We start from the raw sequence: 21,214 nt of genomic DNA on the forward strand, positions 1-21,214 counted from the left end.
ATAATATTATAATAAAGACGCATTTTAAAATATCACTGATGAAAACAGCCACTATCCTTAATTCTTACAGTGAAATTTCACTGATTTATATCTGAGACCATCCAATGGTTTATTCACTACTTTTCAATAATAATACACTGCTTATATTATATATATATATATATATATATATATATATATATATATATAATATAATATAATTACGTTAAAATAAATTCACTAATATTGAATAAAGAATGAAATTTCGTTGTAATTTATGATTTGGAAGATATAAGCTGCATTAAAAACTATCGTGTATGTTGTGTGTGTATGTGATAAGAATTTTTCAATATTATGTAGTTAAATAAAAAAAAAAACTCTCTTAAACCTTTACATTCTATTGGTTAAATAAATATATATGGGCAATTAAAGGAATAATAAACAAAGGCGCTATTACCGAGGTAGTTCCGTACAACGTATCTTTTGTCAATTTATTTTCTGTATCTCGTTGTAAATATCGTCATCTTAATGAAGCACATACACACGCATACACACAACACACATGTACAGACGCATTCTCTTTCTCTCATACAAACTATCTTAATCACGAAATTCCGCGATGCGCTGCTTTCCATTGTCGCATCGACAACACTGATGCTACTAGTATCTCTTCAATCTCACCAGTTTTGTAGGTACACCAAGTTACGGCTCTTCGCATTTGTAACGCGCACATATATAAAAATTATATTTAGCGAGAATCTACAAAGTCACATAAAATTACAAAGTAATTACATACATATTTATAATCATCGTAAAAGCGTAGCATCTCTCTCTCTCTCTCTCTTTTCTTACAGATGCGATTTACATCAATGGACTTGAGGCAGTAAAACGACGATTTATTTAAGACACGAGACTGAACAAAAAAATTTAATAATTTTTTAATATTATAATATTTCATTAATATTATAATTATTATAATACTATTAATTAAAGAACTTAAAGAGACCACAATATAACGATTCAAATCCATATTGCAAACAGTTCGCGTGTGACAAAAATATTTTACATAAAAAATGTCAGCCCAATGTTTCTCATCATATTTCGTAAATATATGTTTATACATAAAATAAAATATAATTTTAGATACGTTCTCGTGGAGTAAATTAAAAGAGCAAGAATAAACCTCGTGTATCGTCAAACAAAAGTTATATAATTACGTTATATAAATGCTAACGATTATCATATTCTCATCTGAGGATATCGGAAAAAGAGAGAACCCCATATCACATCACAAAGTTTCTTCACGAAAAAATTTTCGCCACATTTTTCAAGTAAACTTTTTTATACATAACGATAAATTATATATGTAGCCTTAACCATTCTCTAATACGAGATCTTGATGATAACAAATCTCAATCTCAATCTAATCCAAAAGAAACTGGAAATTTTGAATGTCGTTTTTGAGTGTACGATGGAGAACGTGATCTTTACGAAGTTTGATGATTTAAAAGCACATCTCTCTCCTACTGCGAGAATTAAAGCTTAATCGTCCCACTAATGTTAGTATAATGATTATAATTTTTTTATCATTTCTTTCATTCTATCTCTCTTTCTCTTCTGTATTTGTTGTTTTTTTCATTTCCGTGTAACAAATAGTTGCCGTCTCTTCGCGAACTTTTACATAATTACACAATATACCGCTTTTTTCAACATACTATTCTTTCCCTCTTATTAAATCTATCGTTATTACTACTATTATATAATATATTTGACAAATATACTCGCACACACGCGCTTAATTATTTGTATGTGTCTAGGTTTTTGTATTGTGTTTGCTTGTTCGCAACCCTGAGACTACGATTCTACCGCCACGGCGAATCGATGTGATTACATATGTATATACAAAGAAAATGCTCGAAAAAGTATGAAACCTCATAATTCAACGGTACACAGTGAAAATCAGTTGCATAAAAATATCTAACGCATTTTTTTTTCTTTCTTTGATGGAGATGTATGTGAAAATATTTGCTCTAATACATATCACGTCTTTAAGATCGCACTAGCGCGATTGGGAGAGGGAAGGGTTGATTTGCGATACATATCGAACAGCAAAAGTTGCGTAATTGCTGGTAATTGATCGGGACAACTTGTCGTTTTGTCATGACAAAAGTAAGATCATAGTTTAGTTTGCAGAATTTAGTATAAAAGATACAAAATAATTTTGAAAAAAATCGTCGACATGAAGAGAGAACGCAAAAATATCGCAATTTTCCATTCGAGTGTGAGAGGAGTTTCAGACAAAACAAAAAGAAAGACGCTTGTAAATTCTGAACGGAAGATAGAACAATGGCGTGACGTTCTATCAAAGAAAAGCAAAGGATTGACGTTATCTTGTTGTTAAGAAGACAGATGAACTGCACATATCTCGCTTTTATTGCACTCTATGTCTATGATAATTTCGCGATGTAAATACGAAGTTTACACGGTTTTTCATTCGTATGAGAAATCATCAATGAATTTCAATTTGAGATATATCACTATCTAATTTTAATCCTAAAAAAATTATAAATCATTAATAGAGTGAAAAATAAATAAAAATTTAATTTGAACAGATGCCTTTTTGTAGTTCAACTTTTAATTTTTAGTTTTAACTTAAACAACTTTTTTTTACAAACACAACTGATAGAATAAATGATAGTAAACGGCATTTTGGAATATAGATAAACCGTGATAACTTCGCGATCAAGAGTTGTCACATATAAAGCTCCATAAAACTTACTCATTTTCTCATATATGGCTCTCATTCCTCTCTTAAAAATCTCTTCGCGAAGAACATATGTAACGTTATGATTGCGCGACGTTAATCCAAAATTGATATTATGCACATAAATATATTCGCTGTTTTTTATAACAATTTAATATAATTAGTAATAACTAGATAATATATAAAGATCCCTGAATATCTAATAAAATAATAGTGATAATAATATTAATCGCATATTAATATAATAATGATCGTAATAATAATAATATATGATAGTAAAAATAATATTAATATAATTATATTAGCAATAATTATATTTTTTTCTCTTTTTTTGTGTGGCACGGACACATTTTTGAACAACCGGATAAACATTTCGACCGCTTACAAAATCGCGGTAATATGGCAATAATCTGGCCAATCTCTCTTTAAGATACATTTCTGATAAAAATTCCGAACTGCTTAAAAGCGGTATGTTTCTGATTTGGGAGAACAATTCGGTCATTTTATCATTATCTTTCTTCCGCTCGCATTTTTTCATACTTGATTAATTTCGATCTCGTTTATATATTGTACAAAGATGTAGTCTAAGATATAATGTACAAAGATGTATGTATTTCTACATCGCTATAACTATGGATGTTATATAATACAGCTATCACAAACATATTGATTAATATTACTCAATTATTTTTCACATTTAAGCTATTATAATTACAAGTGCTAACGTAAACAAAGCAATGTACATCGTATGACAAAGACGCAAGAAGAGGATTGTAATTTCCTCCGCTCCCTCCGCCGGACTACAAGAATTGAATGAAAAAAAGTAACAATGATCAAAAAAATAGCAAAATCAAGAGAAAATGCCGTTCAATAACAATAATTTTGATTGTTGATTCTTAAAGTATTCTCACACGAATACTAATGATATCATTAGTACAATATATTAAACGCCCAGAGTTATCTACAGCTTATCCGATTTTCACGGTTCGGTGTTGCAATCATGAAATCAAACGGAAACACTATGTTTGATATTCCCATAAAGTCGATCACTGGTTTCCGCATACGTCTATTCTAAGATGAGTACTTTGAAAAAAAAAAGTCTTCTCGCATCTTGTACTGAATGTTCCGACATAAAAGTTACATCTTTCTTTCTTTCTTTTTGTACCTGTAAATGGGGTACTCGTAAAAAGGTAAGTTTGGATATTACAAACAAAGACTATGCGCCTACCATCGTAAAACGATTCACGATTCGCGATAATCGCCGAAGACATTAGCCAAACCTCCACTTTCAACGTTCTTTCTGTTCGCAAAAGAAAAGAATAAAGATTCGTGAGTCCATTAGAAAATAAAGATTATCATAGAAAAACTGATAACTCCGTTTTTTCCACGCACTATCACTCATTAATATTGACACCAAAACACTCTCATATTCGATAACGATGGACAATGTTAATAATAATCACGATAATGATGAAGAATATCGCCAACTTTTGGTAAACAACGCGTGAACAGGCGATGAATAATCAAGTTATCGAATTTGCAAAACGTGTTTCATCGGTTGCAAACGTTCTCGAGCATCTCCTCAAACAGTTTGTTCATCGGTACTTTGCCCGTTCTATACACACTGGACCAGAATCGTCTGACAATCCCGTCAGCCTGCCTGAGACTGGGTAACACTAGGAACATATTCTGCGTAGCGCGGAGGGCCTGACCCGGTCTCACCGCCGCCACACAGTCCGACAGAGAATTCAAGATAGAATCACGAAAACGGTAAAGCGCCTGCGGCTCGTCCGATCTAGCATCGCTATTCGCTAAGATCAATGCTTTCAGCACGTAGTATTCTTCCCGCGTTAAACCCAATCGCTGAATCCTCTCGACAATTTGAATACACTGTTTAAAGAGAAAAAGACCAATGCGATAAAAATCAGTGCACACTGAATCGAGAAAGATAATAGAGTTATTTACGACATTAACCATTCCCCTATTGTATCATATAATTTTAGAAATTTTCCAACATATCTTCAAGATATCTTAAATTTGTGCACATTTTTAAAGAGCATGTAAAATATATATAAAGTTTTCCAAACACATATAGCTTCTAAAAAAAAAAATATATATATATATATATATATATATACACATACATATATAACTTCTATTTTTTCATCTTATTAAATCATTTTAACTATAACAAACATGTTCGTTTTTAGTAGTTAAAAAAATAGAGATACAAGATATGATAGCATAATTAAATTCTGTCATAAAAATTACATACATGTGTGTAGAGCTCCATACAATGGCATTCGCGCGCAATCCTTTCGTCTAATGTAAAATCTTGCGCAAACCTCAATCTGCCACTATTCGGCGTGCTTCTCCACGCTAGAGTGAAAGTTAATATTTCAGCCCAAGTACTCTGCAGAAGTCGCATTTGATCGTTTAATGCTAAGCTGCTAAAACCTGGAATCTGCTTGGCCCAACCTACAAAAGAATAAAAATTTGGCATCCGTTAAATGTCGAAAACTTAAAGTATGAGATAAAGAGTATGAAATCACTAGTGTATAAACACGTGCCTGGTCAAACGCGGCTGATACTTACCGATTATGCCAACCAATTCTCGATCGTAAAGATCTGACAATTGTCCGAGAACCTTCTGGTCTGTCTCCTGTGTGCTGGGGATGTTGGATACTTGAAGCATGTCTGGTTCACAAGCTGCCAAGGCTTCGACCAACTTATTATCTGCAAAAGATGAGACACGATGTGTCTCTTTATTTAAATTGCCCTAAGGCAAAGCGTTAAAAATATCATTATTATTTAACGTTGAACAAAATTTTAAGTTTTCAAAAAAATAATGAGATGTAAATAAAAAGTACATGAGACAATTGTGAAACTGAAATAAATTTAAGAGGCTACAAAAACTAATATTGAAGAAAAACACGACTTGACGATATAATAGCTTACTTATCGTTTCGGTAGGACCTCCCGACGTTACGTTAGCTTGAAACATTGAATAATTCAACGTAATTAGCATCTATCTAGGAAAGTATTTTTTATCTATGCTTTCTACACAAATATCTTTCTTTAATATATGATAAAAACCGATGCAAATCACACGCGACGATGTAAAGTTGTATAAAAATGAGACAAGTACCCTCTAGCGTAGCGCTCTTGACCGGCGTGTAAGGATCCGCGGATCTTCTGTACTTTTGTCGACCGCCTCTAACGCGATCCAATCGCACGCCTTCCTTCAGCATTCCTTGCCGCAAACATTTCTGAAATCTACACGCCTGGCACGCTTTTCGTCTCCGTTTGTTTATCTCGCACTCGCCGTTCGCCGGACAAGTGTACTCGATGTTTCCTGTAAAATTACTGGCTATTTTATCGTAATATACACAATCCTGTCCCAGATAGCACCAACTAAGTTTTCAAATATAAATGTTTTCAAATATAAGTGTTTCACTACGCTACGCGTCCACAAACTTGAAATCTAAATATGCTGTATTATATATATATATATATATATATATATATATATATATATATATATATATATGTGTATATTCAAATTATATCACGATCGAAAGTGCACCCTTGTACGTCCTTGGTGCTATCTGGACGAATTATTGCGGCCTATTACGGAAATCGATACTGAGCTCGCTTACCTTGTATAGTCCTCTTGAAGAAAGCCTTGCATGCTTCGCATGAAGCGACCCCGTAGTGAAAACCGCTCGCGATGTCACCGCAAACAAGACAGAGTCTCCTGGGTATCATGTCCTCTTCCTTAATACCGTCCTATAAAAAACGACAACGATTCTTCATAGCGGTTCAAATATATAAATCATTCCTAATGTGAATTCGCGCTTATTGGAAATGCATTTTCGAGACGCAATACACACCTCCGGAGTACCTAAAGGCTGCGTTGTCGAGGAACAATGATGCATTTCTGGACTTTCAGGGCTACCGCTGCTACCACCATAATCCGGCGGAATATCCAACTTAGTGCATATTGACTAAAAAAAATATATATATATATATATAATTAAAGTAATATTATCAACATACAAAGTAGTTAAGAAAGATCTCAAATTTTCAAGAAACTTCCATGCGTTTCATAATATTTTTGGTTCCTTCCTCTCGAAGAAAAGAAATGAGTTATAGAGAATACTGGTTGCTCATTGATTTTTGCGTTAAATTAAATAAGTTGTCAGTGAAATATGATTACATTAATGCGATAGCGACGGAGCACTCCGTGCATACATCTGGCACAAGAAATCTAAATACACGGGGGAGACTCAAGAGTTTTCTTAACAATTTCAATACTACCTCCTGATGTTGGAGAGTCGTGGTTGGCGAGCATACTTGATAATTTTGCGTGGGCGTCGTTGGGTTATCGATTTCCTGCTTGATGTTAGGCATCGTCCTATTATTGCCGATCATGCTTTCCGTGGTAGCGTCAGACATCATACAGACCTGCCATAAGGTACGAAAGATATAACATAATCTCTACTATCGAGATAGTATCATCATTATCTTTACAATCATCTATTAATACCGCGACGATTGTAAAAAATGCGAGGAGACGGCGATTCTTTTGAACTGCGAAAATTAAAAAGAATCGCCGTCTATACAGACGCGATTGCACTTTTTTGCGCTCGCTATATTTAAGTACGGCCAACGCCTTGAGCATTTTTAGAATCGACTTCGGAGAATTCGCGATATATCAATGTGTTTCTCTCGCGAAGATCGCACATACTTTCCTCTACGCGGATCACAGCTTCCGCTCGAATATACAAAAGCGGGGAATTCAGATGCCTTGGAAAGTGTGTTAAAGGAACCTCTGAGAATCTCTGCGTGTATCACGAACTGCGATGTTAAGCACCGCAATCTTGCACGAGCGCAGGATAGGATTACTCGAAGCGTGCACGACTGCTGACTTGACGATAACTTTAACCGATGTTGAAAATATCGATAAAACTTTGCATAAAAATACAAACTGATTTCCGTCTTGGTTTATTTCGCTGAAGATATGTTTTGAGAATTGTCCCATCAATTTTCATTTACATATCTTTAGTTTCAAGAAATAAAAAATATTAAAAATGTTCACGATAAATTAAAAAAATATCAATATCAAACAATCAAATATTAATAATAAAATAAAATTATTAATAATATGAGTATTTACCTCGGACTTATAAAACAAAAATTAAGGTGTATGAGAAAAATCTTAAATTACATTATAAAATATGTTTCAAGGATAGAAAAAAATACGAAAAAAAGATTTATTAGAAACTTAATTAGAAAAATAATTGAGTAATATTAATATGATGTAACAATCAAAATTTAACAACGACATCACTTGGCAACGTTGGATTAATACGAATAGATTAGCTGCGCCCTAAATTAGGGCGTCGGCGAACAAAGTAACGGTGAAAGGATTGCGTAAGTCCCCCCTCTCCCCTCCAAACCGCTCTCCGTTCGGTATCGTGTGTCGTGTGCCAACGGGAAGGCGAGACTCGGAAGACGTAGGCAGGGACTGGGGGGGAACATCCAGTCGACCTTGAACTTGATTTTTTATTTTTATTTTTTTTCAGATACGAAGTCGCGCGCCTTCACATTCTGCGACCTCGATCAGCATATCAATCAATGCTGATCGAATCAGTAAGATCAGACATCGCGTGAGTCGGATCCTTTCAAAGCTCGCATCGGAATTTCACCCGCTGAAATCAATCGACTGTTGATTTGTAATGCCACCGATCCAATTACGAGTAATTGTCGCGAAGCAAAGGAGGCCCTTGACAGCGCGAGCCTTTGTGGATAGCGCGAGCTGAGAGGCGGCTACAGGATTCTCTCACAGGTCTATCGAGAATATTTTCGGGATGACGCGAATCGTTGGTGGGTACCAATTCGCGTCTTCACGCTTCCGTTCTACGATCCAAATCTTTCCTCGATAATAAAAAATACGCCAAGACAGCCTTCTCGTCCAGCCTTTTTACTTGGTGAATACAAAGGGAGAAAGGATAAACCTAGGCTTGATGAACACAACTAGCGGAACAGGAGGAGAGAAAGGTTGCATAAGCGTTCCCCCCCCCTCCCCCCGCGCCCATTCGATCCACATTCGATTGAGAGCTTGACAGAGACGGACAAGGGGAAGATCAAAGAGAGACAGAGAGAGAGAGAGAGAGAGAGAGAGACACCTCAGAGCGTCTCGCCGGCCTTGAACTTGACTTTTTCTGCGGGAGAGCGAGAAGCTGCTGCGCGTTCGCGAAGGCCGCGGAGCCACGCCATCGCAATTTTAGATGCCGAGTACCGGCGGAAACGGCCGACAACGACGGCCTTGGGCCTCTCAATCTCGTTTTATCTCGCTTTATCTCCTCTTCTGTCCTACCTTCCTGCCTATATGTCCACGACTACTCGTTGTTCCACTATGCGCCGATGCGATACGACACACAATCCCGATGTTATTATCGACACCATCTGCCCCAAGTTAGTGTCTCACTTTAAAAATTTTGAGACATCATTGCAAGAATTCTGCTTCTTCCCCCTCTTCAGCCCTTTTCCAAGAAATTCTAATAATTTCAGTTATTAAAAAATTCGAAAATGTGCCAATTTGACATGACAATGACACTTGCTCAAGAAACGACGCGTGAACTCGCAAGAGGATTTCACTGAGGATTATATTATGATTCAGATCGATTTCGATTTAAATAAAAAAGCTATTACATATCGATTTATTCTCTCTCTTTTTTGTATAATAAAAATATGAGATTCATACCTTCTATCCTTTATATTTTCTATATTCCTATATTTTTTTACATTTAATCGGCAAAACTTCCTTTTTGAAATGTATCGAGAATTTTAAAACTCTTTTTGAGGAATATGCAAGAGAATTCGATCAATTATATTGACACAGAAAAATTCTAGAAATAATACGCCATTTCACAGAGATGATCACGTAAAGGAGAAAAAATCTTCTCTGGCATGAATAAAAATAAATAAAAACAGTTAGATATTTCGCGAGTAAGCCGTGGGAAACCATAATTTCAATATAACGATTATCGATTATATATACGATTGAGAAGTGAAGATAAATTGTGAATTGAATTTGCAATTATGAAGCGAATGAAAAAGTTGCGCTGAAATTCCTAATCACTCGCTGCAGCAATATTGGATGTGACGTGAGAAAAGAAAAAGTCGTATAAATCTTTTCCTTGCATACATTATACGCTTGGAAAAATAGATTAGTTTCTTCATATCACATGTACGTGCGAATAAATATTTCGTAAAATTCTCGCGAAAAAGTCATGAATGTAATGGAAGAGCGTTCACTGATTTTTCGAAGGTCTTGTTAGAGTTTTGTACTTGTATTCGCGCATCATCTCCGTCATGAATTATGATGAGCAAAGATACTGCTGATGTACGAGCAAGCCGTAATATCGGCGATTGGACGAGGTGAGAGGCACACAATATCGCCTATACTGCACTAATTAAGATACGCCGCGATTAACATCGGTCAATAAACAGCTCCCTATCTGTTGCCAGGTGCGATATCGGTCGATAGTGCACGATTCGCATAACTGTCGCATAACATCTGACTCGTTTCACTTTCCTTATAACGAGACCGACAGGCGGACTTGCGTTGCATAACAAACGTTATACAATAGCAAATCATTTTTAGGAGCAAAGTCTTTTAATTATTTATCGTTTTAACTCTTTGCTTCTCGTAAACATTATTAGGAGCAGTCTAACCATCTTTTCCACATTGGTGCAATTAATTTTCTTAAAATTTCTCTCTCTCTCTCTCTCTCTCTCTCTCTCTCTCTCTTAAGAAAGGATTGACTTTTTGTTGTCAATTTCACTTTACTGATAACGAAGTTCGTGGATGTACAATACGATTATTTAATATCTCGCAACAAGTCTCGACAGCGTTATCTATAAATTATTATAATTGTCTACACGCGTGGTTGGAATATCGCGAGCGTACGTCGTATGTGGGCGGTTACGGAATTAGAACGTAAAAAGAACAAATCGATCCCTCGAGGATGAAGACCCTGGGTCGCGGTCAAGGCTGGGACCTTGGCGGGAATTACGTTCCGATTTCGCATCGATCTTATCCAATAAAAATAGCGCGATAACACGGCCGCAGTAATCTCGTGGTATTAAAACAGCAGCAAGAATAACCCCTACGCTCTGAATGAATATATTCGATGTGGATATTGACTCCTGTCAAACTAAGCGTCATGAATCTTTTAAAGTTCCTTAGAGTTTTAAATTTTTAAGAATCAAAAAATCGTGAATAATAGAGAGAGAAAATATGAATCACGGCAACAATCCAAGTTGAATAAAATTTCAGAGTTCATTACACTTTTCACTTTTTAGAAAATATAATTTCGCTTACAATAAATAGAGACGGAGAGACAAAATTTAATTCTAAACAAAGCTTTTGCTTCTTTTTTAATATAAAAAAATAATTCATTAAAAAATATATAAGGAATACAATATATTAATACGCATAGTGTTTTATTTTTTATATTTTATCTTTCAATATTAATTATTAGAATAATAATTATTATTATTACGCGCATCGAGATTTTCTCATCCAATTCAATTTCATCGATATAAATGAATGTGTTTATCAATGGAGTCCAGGTGTAGTCGAATCTACAATAGGCAAATCAGCTGAGAGATAGGCTTGCTGATTAACGAGTGGCGAAATGGCTCTATGCCGAGTCGTATGTGGCTGGTGGGGAACGATAATCATTCTCTTGGAGTAAAACGCTCGGAGGGGAGTCAAGTTTAAGGCCACGAGACATCGATGGCGTCACCTCAAAGAGAGAAAAAAAAAAAGGAGAGAAAGAGAGCCGTGTGAATCCTAACCTTGGACAATGTACGAAATAATCGGTGGATAACAGGTACACATGTTCTCGACTTGGAAACAATCGATTATCAAAAGCGAGAGATTACAAGAGCGTAATCTCTCGAATAATTAATTTTAAATTGTGTAAATTAATTGATTTCTGCGCTGATTTATGGAAAACGTGCGTGAAGAAGCAGTTGTTCGTCTCGCAAATCCGTGTTTACATGAGAAAGGAAGGAGGAAAAAAATTTTACGTATATTACAGTTCATGTAGATAAGGAATGTATCTCTATTCGTCTATAAGCCGTAATTTTCTTGTAACTTGTCAATAAAATATTTTCCGGCGTATATATATATATATATATGCTCATCGGAATTTTTTTGTTCGCTCGACCTTACCTACATCGATATACCGCGAGGAATTGGTCACGCATACTCTATAGGCGCGAACACCATGTACTTATTATATCTATTTGAATACGCGCAGTCCTCTTTTTATAACGCGCGCTCCCTCCCGCCGTAATTAATTCTTGAACGATCGCAAGTGGGGAAATGCGTTTCGGTAATTTCTTTTACTTGGACGGATGAATGCATCGGCGCGTCAGTGATCGCTGCTGATCGCAATGCACGTGTATAGTAGCAGTGAACTTTTGCATTGCTACTCTATCACGACCACGTTCCGCTTCCTATCCACGGCCGCTTGTTTATGCGCAACTAACGATGTGTCGTAATGCCTTTTTTTAATAATACGAAGAAGAAAGAATTCGCGCGAGCGTTCTAACTCTTTACACGCGCCGCAAAATTAATCACTTTGGTTTTTCAAGGTATTACTATAGATTGCTAGATTAATGCGTACAAAATTGATCGTATTCGAAAAAAAAATAAAGTCACGAACTAAATTATCCGAGTTTGAGAAGCAACTTTTTTCATGAATCGAAATAATCAACCCTTGATTTATTTTATTCTGTCGCCCTTTTAAAAAGATCCAATGACTTTATCCGAATTAAAATAAGAAAAATCGATTTCGTTTAAAAATATTCACAGAATAAATTCGACGGGACTGACATATAAGATGTTTGAATAAAGTTCGGCAAATAAATTGCAAAGTTATGAAAAATCTGTCATATATCAAATATGTATATATTATCGACATAATGTCGCATCGATATAAATGCACGCACACATATATATTTTCGTTATCATACGTTAGTTGATTCCGTGCACGTACGAAGCAATAAGTCAGTTTATAAATTTTACATTACACGAGATTTTTCATGACAAGCCGGAAAAAAATCTAAAAATCAAAAATATCCAATGATGCAACTCTGTTGCGATGAATATTTTTCTTCCACCGCGGCACGATTTTATTTTTGTTCAAGTCGATATAATTTCTTTTCATGCTATTTGAATGAATTTTCAAGGATATCCGTTTCAAAATTATTAACAATAGTATACTAGATATTCCGAATCTATCGTGTTCTCTTTCAAAATAAAAAAAAAAGGTTCACTTTTTCAATTTTTTAAACCAGATTATTCCAATAAATTTGTGAAAAATTGAAAAAAAAAAAGTAGAAGTATATTCTTTCTCTTCCTTCTTTCTCACTCATACCAGCGTTATATCATCGCGAGTCTCAATCACGTGTTCATATTCCAAATATACGATCGTCGGCAAATAAATTCCTCGTTAACCTCTTGTCAATTTGGAGTAGCGCGACGAGACGAATTAATATCCATCTCGTTATAGACTTGTTATCGCTGCTGAAAATATTGAAATCGACAAAGAGTTCAAGTACGCGCCTGAAGATTAGGCTAGGTTCGTATAAAGCGATCGACGAAACGCTAAACAATATCGATAAAAATCGGCGATATATTCCGATCTTCGTGACGTCTCACGCACATGGAATTGCGTAAGGGCGTGGGTGTGCGCGCGCGAATGTGTACGAGGACACAAAGCATCTCGTTACGGCTAGTGTATATATTATCCATTTGAGAGAAATCATTCTCCAATACTTAATACATACTCGCAAAGAGAATACTATATCGGACAATAATGTCGAAAATATATGATACTACTTCTTTACGAACATGGAAATAGGCATGAATAATTTTGCATGTACGATAGTCATCAGCTGATTATGAAAGCAGAGCCGATCTATGACAGTTATTGCGCACATTATCGGTCTGAGAGTGTATAAAAAAAAAAAGATCTGTCCCACTCTCTAACTTCTGAAAAAATTCTAGAAAAGGACGTTCTAAAAACCAAAGGCTTTAATATTTTTGTAATTTTATATATCTATATATATATATATCATTTTTAATAATTTGTGGAGACCATAATGGACTCGAAGTAGCCACAAGATGAAACATTACTCACATTTCGGCTCAGTCAAGATTTCATCGAGAAAAATATTACAATTGAACGGATTCTTGATCTTTGATTCTTCGTAGGTTTCAAGACAATTTCATGTGGGAGGTATAGGAGATTCCGTTTTACAAAATACTTATACAATAATTGAAAAGAGGACGCAAAGTCCTTCTATTCAATCGCTAATGGCTCGGAAGTTCTATCGACATTTTGAAGGAAGAGCTCTTATTTCAAACCGTCCTTCGAACCCTCGATTAAACAGAGAATCGTCACCGACGGTTTTACAAAGAGCACTCTCTACATAGATAACAGCGAGATGAAACGTAAAGGAAAAAAGCAGAGCGTCGTTAATATTCTATTATAAATCTCAAGGCAAGCAATCTCACGTGCAAGCAACGCAATTGATCTATAGATGACATCGAGCATTCTTTTATAAACCATTTCTCCTTATCGTTCGAAAAAAATTACGTTTACCAGCGCCTTATCATTGCATCATCCGTGAATTCGCACGCGATAAATGTAAGAGCCTCTCCCCCTCCGAAAAGAGATGAGAATTTCGTCTTTCATCGCTAGAAACTTTTCGATCGATCTCGAGCCGATCCTTCCTCCGTAAAAGCCTGAATTATTATCGTCAATAATTTGTCATGAACCGTAATCGTTCTTGATCGATATCGCGCCGATGGAACGCGCAATCGAGCAGACAAAGAAGCGGCACAAAAAGCGAAAGCACAAAAAAAAAGAAAGAAAAAAAAGACTAGCTACTAAACTTGTCGAGGTATATAATACAAGCGTGCGCGCGTGCGTGTGTGTATGTGCGAGGGAAGCCGCGATCACAACAAACAGTTTTTTTTTTTTTTCCCCTCCCCGATGTTTTCGGCGTCCTGTTCGCCGCACAAAAGATTCCGATTATCCTCGGAGCCGGCGGATTGAGATTAATAATTCGCGCGATATATACTCTCGATTACTCCACTTTTTTCTCAAAACGCGAAGAGGGAGGAAGGGGTTGGGGGAGTGCGGGGGAGGAGGAGGGGCTGGGAAGGGAGACAGCGGCATTCCACGTTGTTCAGAAAATTCCAGGGAGATTCCCCGGACGAATCAGCGAGTGCGAAGAAACTAGTCGGCGAGACACATTAGATAAATTATCTAAACGGCCCGATACACGTTGTGTAACGTAACGACTCGCTCGTCCGCAAAATAGACAAACAACTCGAGAAGATGTTTATAAGTAATACATGAGTAATACATAATTTATTTAAAAATAATATATTAATGTATATAATTAAAGTTTATTATAGTTTACAATTTTTTTCACAAACTCTTAGAAAACCCCGAAATCTATATCGGTTCGCGCTATGTCATTTATGTATAAAGCGAATAAAGACCGTGCGTATACAAGGAAAAGCATTGCGGAATCATCGTCAAGATTCATTCGATTATTTTATCGTCATCTTACGATCTTGGAAGTTTCGAGATACGAATCTCTCGATCATGCAAACATTGATCTGCAAACTTTTCAAAACGGAATCGGGATCGCGGAATAACGAAACGATTTTCTTTTAAAAGGCCACGCGAACCTACGATAGCCTCACACTAATTCGATCGAAAGATCGCGCTCGAGGAAGGATGTGGATGGTACAGCGTGACGCAAACGCACCGCGTGCATCGAGTAAACAAAGCCGCGAGATCGCGCGCACGGAGAGTAAAGGCAAAAAAAAAGAGGAAGAGAGAAAGAGAGTGTGCGCGTCCTGTATTAGACACATACGACATTACCACATCGTACATCCACGCGTCCATGGCCTCGTCCTCGTCCCGCGGCAACACCGAAAAAAAAAAATAAAAAAAAAAGGATGCGCCACCTCCTCTTTCACAGTCGAAATCGGACGGCGATAATACTATTCCGGCTCGTGGATCTATTCAATAGATCCGATAGATCCTCGGATTATAGCCCTCGACGTCGCGATCGCGCCGCTCGCGCGAAAACAAGGGACCCGCGCCACCACTACCACACGGACGACGTTGACGGCACCGCGCGTCGTACGCGACTGATCGAAGGCGCTAAACATTGGCGCGTTAAGCGAATCCGCGATGATGCACGGAGGACCCCCGAAGCGACGCGACGCGAGACGGAGCCCCGACGACCCCCGCGCGCAGATGCGGCGCGTACGTCGATGCGACGTACATACGTACAATGCGTATATACGTCAAGCCTGATTTTGTCGCAATCCTCTCGTTTTGCGTATCTCTGTGTGTGTCGGGAAATTCAAAATTGATATGTAGATTTGATTGTTTTCACCATACTTACTACATAATTACTTAGAATGACGAGAGGATTTTAGGTATTATTCGAAAATGGCGTATTTTGATTGATTGAAGAAAGACACGAGGAATTGTAAAAAAAATACTTTGTGATAAAAATTAAGAAAAGTATGATGTATTGGTGTAAAGAAATTTGCGAAAGTGCTCTTTTTATACTAATAAATCAATTTTGTTTATATACCGATTATTCTTTACGTGTAATTGATAATAATGTTGCATTATATCATAAATATAAAAATTACTGCATATATTAATAATATAATAAAATAATAATAATTATATAAATTTTATATTTTTTTTTGTAATCAGAGGAAAAGTTTTAAAAGTATGTGCATATAAATATATATTTCACGTCGTGCTACGCTTGCTCTACATTAGTTTTTCTTGCACTTTCTTTAGGCACAAGAGTGTACACAATGACATTACGCTGCATTATGTAAAGTAATGATGGTTCTTAATCTGAAATAGCATCTATCATACAATTGCATCGTGTTAGGCAACGCGCCGTGGTACTTTCACTTTTTATCGCGCTTATCATCGATAAAATCGACGCGACTGTCTCGATTTAAGACAGATGTTACCGTGCCTCTTTTTTTTTCGTAAACGTCGCGTGTAATGTCATTTTGGATAAAAATCATGGTCACGGACAATCGGTCATTAACATTACCGCGACTCTCGTATCACCTTGATATGGCGCGGAGCTTTATCGTGCCAACTTGAAACGACTTTTCGTATATATATATATATATATATATATATCTACGCGTACGCTGATTTATATTCTCTCTCTCTCTTTCCCTCTTTCTCTCTCATCGGCGCATCAAGCTCCACCCTTTCCGAGAAGCGAGGAAGCGCCAGACATCCGTAAAATATTTTCATAGACTCGGAGACAAACATATGTAACTGCGTAATTTTTTCAACCGTAAAAACCGATGATTCTAAAATATTCATCTCGTTTTTTTCCCCGATTAATTAAGAAATTTAAAATCCAGCCTTACATTGTATATCGTACGATCTTAAAAAAATTTTTGCCCTCCTCCCTTTATCTTTGACACTTTGATGCAGTCGCAAAGTCGCTGTACGCGTACCTTTTCAGAGACCCGAGTAGACATCTCGTGTATACCCGAGCGTTGCGTCGAACGGCATTTACGCGAGAGTGAATTGAATTTTCCCTCGCGGCGACGAGAGAGGATAGATCGATCGAGCGAGCGAGCGCGACGAAACACTCCCATCATCTCATGCCGTTCGTCTATCGTTATGAGAATCGCGCTCCGGATCTCGACGATGGTGTATCCCCATACGGCTTGATACGCTCCTGGCGCGGTTCAGACGCGCCAATGTGTGTGTGTATATATATTTATATATATATATATATATATATATATATATATATATATCACGATGATAGGTGAGTGGGTGGCGGGGGCGTCGACGGCGGCCGCGACGCGAGGGGGAGCAGGAGGGGGGGGGGAGACGTCGGTGGCCTTGAACTTGACTGCCGTCGTCGCCGCCGCCGTTTTTTGCGCACACAGCCGTTGCGTCGCCCGCCCGAAACGGCCCACCAGCGTAGACACATCGCGAACCTTCGCGCCCCCGGAGTGTCTAAACCCGAGGACGGCGTCGCACGCGAAGAGCTCCTTCACGCATTCGCGGTTCTAGGATAAAAGTCCGTGAAGTATCCGTCCGATGGTTTAACAGGTGTCTCTGAGAAAAGTTTTCGTTTCAATTACAACTTGGACGATTCGATGAGATTTAAAAGAAAAAGAAAAAAAAAAAAGAAAGAAAAAAAAAATTCGAGCTAGTTTTGAAATTCCTCCCCTGCGATTTTTAGAAAAAAATATTTTATTTCGCATATTTTTTTATCGTTTCTTTAGATTTATTGCTTTATTCAAAGTAATTAAAACCGTCTTGCTATTTGCCCCAGATTATACTATATTTCTGATTTTAATCCTATAATTTGACGTTTACTCACTCCGTTCGTATCGATCGAACGGGTCAACGTTCGCCACGTTTTTTCAACATCTCAATCTTTAAATTGAAGCGGAGTCTACTGAACCCTGCGTGCTAAAAAAAAAGCTCTTAATAATACTTTAATATATCAGATCCTTTCTGTAATAGAATTATTATAACATAAAATATAAAATATCGTAAAATTCACTTCTCGATTATCTTACTTTACTTATCTACATCGATGATACGACACTGACGGAAAGAATCAATTAATATAGAAAAAATTATGTGTTTCTCTCTCTATTCTAGTCCATTACGATTAACATGAAATAATTCGAAATTTGAACACGTATCTTTTAATTATCATTTTTTTCTTTAAATCTAAAAGAAGTTTAAATTCATCCAGTATTGGTGTAAAATTAAATTTCGTCAAGTGACGCACAAAACAAAATATATAACAGTACACATACATATTCCTAATTTATTGTTTTCCCATTGTAAATATTCCTCGCCGGAAAACACTCGGTTAAATGACATGAGAAAAAGGGGGGAACGCTCTCTTCCGTATCCGTTTCGAAAATTTATCGATGGCGACACAAAAAGTAAAATAACGGAGTCGCTACCAATGGGGCACCACATCGTTCAATGTATCCTGTGTACGTACACGCGCATTGTTAGGGTTGAGGTAGGTAGGTAGACCTCGCGCGAACCGGATCGATATAGCACTCTCGCTTTCTCGCATTCTCGCATATACAATGATCCTCGCGCACGTGTCTACGTGCGTGCGAAACGGAGACTGCGAAAACCGTAATACAATCTCTGCGAGTTCAACTTCCGAAGCCACGGACAGTCTTATGCCAATTATTCGCGTTTCGTCCATCATTAATTCTCAACGAGCTTACAAATTTTTCAATCCTCGAAACTTCGAGATAAAAATTTATGATTTTTCTAACATTATAACTGCAGCGATCGGAAGAATCATTGTAAGAGATAAAGATTAGAGTCTAATGCAATTCTACCTAGTACAATTGCTTCTACAATAATTCTTATTTTCTTTTGAATATTTATATTTAAATGTAAGAATTCGAAGAAAAGGAAAAAATATGGAGAGACACAAAATATACAGGTTTTTGTAGAACAACATAATTTCAGCAAGCTTACATCTGGCTTTTCAATTCTCAAAACAACGTGTATTATAAAATTTACTTCTAGACAAGCGTTTTCAAGACAAAACATTCATGATTTTTCTAATATTTTAATGCAATATAACTCAAGAATCAAAAAAATTTTATCAAGATATATAGAATTATATAGAATTAATTTTTATTAAGAATTAATTATTAGAATCTATTTTAGAGTCTAATGAGATTCTATCACGATTGCTTCTACAATAATCGTATTTTCTTTAAAAAAATTATATTTGAATATAAAAATTCTAAAGAAAAAAGTATGAAGGTACAAAATATGCAGTTTTTGTAAAACACATTTACTCAGCAAGCTTATACTAAGTTTTTCAATCTTCGAAACGATGTATATTGTGAAATTTATTTCTTAATGTAGACAAGCGTTTTCGAGAAAAATTCATGATTTTTCTAACATTATAATCCAATATAATTATAGCGATCGGAAGAATCATTATAAAGAGATAAAGATTAGTATTTATTCGAGTTTAATGAGATTCTATCATACAATTGTCTCTATAATAATTGTATTTTCTTTTGAATAATTATAATTAAATATAGAAAGTCTATATATAGGGAAGAAAAATATGAAGAGACAAAATATACAGATTTTTATAAAACTTACTTATACTTGTCATAGTTATTAAATAAATAATTGTATCGCATATTGAGGAAATCTGTCGATAATGAAGATATTCGCGCGTAAAGTTCCGGTCGATACTGGTTGCCGGGATTCGAATCGTGATGATGCGAGCTTTCACGAGAGTATCAGTGGTACTATCAGCTGATATGTAAGCGCATGCACTTGCACATGTAACGCCTCTACGTAATCATTTCGTAATGCATCGTTGCTATGGAAATCTCGTCGATGATATCTGACAGAACGAAATATCGCGATGCGTCTTTGACACATTGCGGAAAATGTCAAAAAAAAAAGAAGCAAGTTTATCGCAATTTCGCGAAAATATTTCGCACCACGGCATGCACGATCGCATGGATTCGACAGTCTGGTAATCGACGATGACTTCGAAACGAGGGATCATGGTTGCTGCGATACACACGATTATTTCGCGACGCGAGGAAGGGATAGGACGGACAGTGTGAGTGCGAGAAAAAAAAATTGAAGCGTACGACGTGCACCATCGAGTAGAGTCGCTGAACTAGATACGGTATACAGAATATAAGCGAGTTTGTGCAACAAAGATGGCGGTCAAGGATTTAGCAAAATCAACGATATTAGTTATCGCGCTGCACCGATCCTAGATTCGAGGCTATATACGCGGTAATGTATCGTCGATTATGTTTACTCACCAATGCCAGGGAAGGGGGAGAGAAATGGTTCACCAGGTCGGTCGCAATTTTCCCATCGCGAACTGCTGGTAGCTGCTCGTTGCACGACAAAAATGTTGATGTAATGGCCGATTTTATGGACCACCAGCGGTAGAAAACTCCGAGCGAACTTTGCGGGGGCAGCAGCATCGAGCGCGTGGTGCCATCGAACGTGCGCGAAACGAGTCAAACGCACAAAGTTGAATAGCGACGGTCTCTATCGGTGGCTCAGGACACGATGGTTCTGTTCAAAAATATTAAATAACGCGGTGATATTTCCTTAATGAAAATCTAATATAAAGTCCGTAGACGTGCATTGAGGATTGAGATTTAAAGATTAAAATTCAATCAATCGGAAAAAAGAAATTTTAGCCCTTTTTATTGATTAGTCAAATTTCAATTTTCAATGCATATATGGACTTGAAGCTATCTCTTTATATTTGCAAAAATTCAAGATTAAACATTAAATCAAGTCTTAA

The 21,214-nt window shown here is 36.6% G+C and overlaps 1 protein-coding gene across 10 annotated transcripts; it reads right to left on the reverse strand.

Moving 5' to 3' along the window:
• Nucleotides 1-432: 432 nt before the first annotated feature.
• On the reverse strand, nt 433-21,059 carry LOC126858070 (steroid hormone receptor ERR2). Of its 10 annotated transcripts, none has more exons than XM_050608088.1 (9): nt 20,718-21,059; nt 7,064-7,210; nt 6,637-6,750; nt 6,403-6,532; nt 5,892-6,113; nt 5,702-5,737; nt 5,339-5,479; nt 5,019-5,221; nt 433-4,633 (listed from the first exon to the last, which is right to left on the reverse strand). In XM_050608088.1, exons 1-9 carry the CDS (start codon nt 20,883-20,885, stop codon nt 4,295-4,297), a joined length of 1,500 nt encoding a protein of 499 aa, XP_050464045.1. In that variant the 5' UTR covers nt 20,886-21,059; the 3' UTR covers nt 433-4,294. The 10 variants fall into 10 exon arrangements, with proteins under 10 accessions (XP_050464045.1, XP_050464047.1, XP_050464052.1 ...); XM_050608090.1 differs by having other exon boundaries at nt 5,892-6,098; nt 20,718-21,049; XM_050608095.1 differs by lacking the exon at nt 20,718-21,059 and adding an exon at nt 15,730-15,988 and having other exon boundaries at nt 5,892-6,098.
• Between the last annotated feature and the right edge of the window lie 155 nt (nt 21,060-21,214).

This window comes from Cataglyphis hispanica, chromosome 24, assembly GCF_021464435.1.
Source record: "Cataglyphis hispanica isolate Lineage 1 chromosome 24, ULB_Chis1_1.0, whole genome shotgun sequence".
Lineage (NCBI taxonomy): Eukaryota > Metazoa > Arthropoda > Insecta > Hymenoptera > Formicidae > Cataglyphis > Cataglyphis hispanica.

What these genes read in the sequence shown, in the direction of transcription:
- LOC126858070 (XM_050608088.1), bottom strand. Translation starts at nt 20,885, where the DNA reads ATGCTGCTGCCCCCGCAAAGTTCGCTCGGAGTTTTCTACCGCTGGTGG. An exon ending in CGACTCTCCAACATCAGGAG is followed by an intron (nt 6,751 to 7,063) that starts GTAGTATTGAAA and finishes TATTTTTTTTAG; the next exon opens with TCAATATGCACTAAGTTGGA. An exon ending in CAAGAGCGCTACGCTAGAGG is followed by an intron (nt 5,738 to 5,891) that starts GTACTTGTCTCA and finishes CAATGTTTCAAG; the next exon opens with CTAACGTAACGTCGGGAGGT.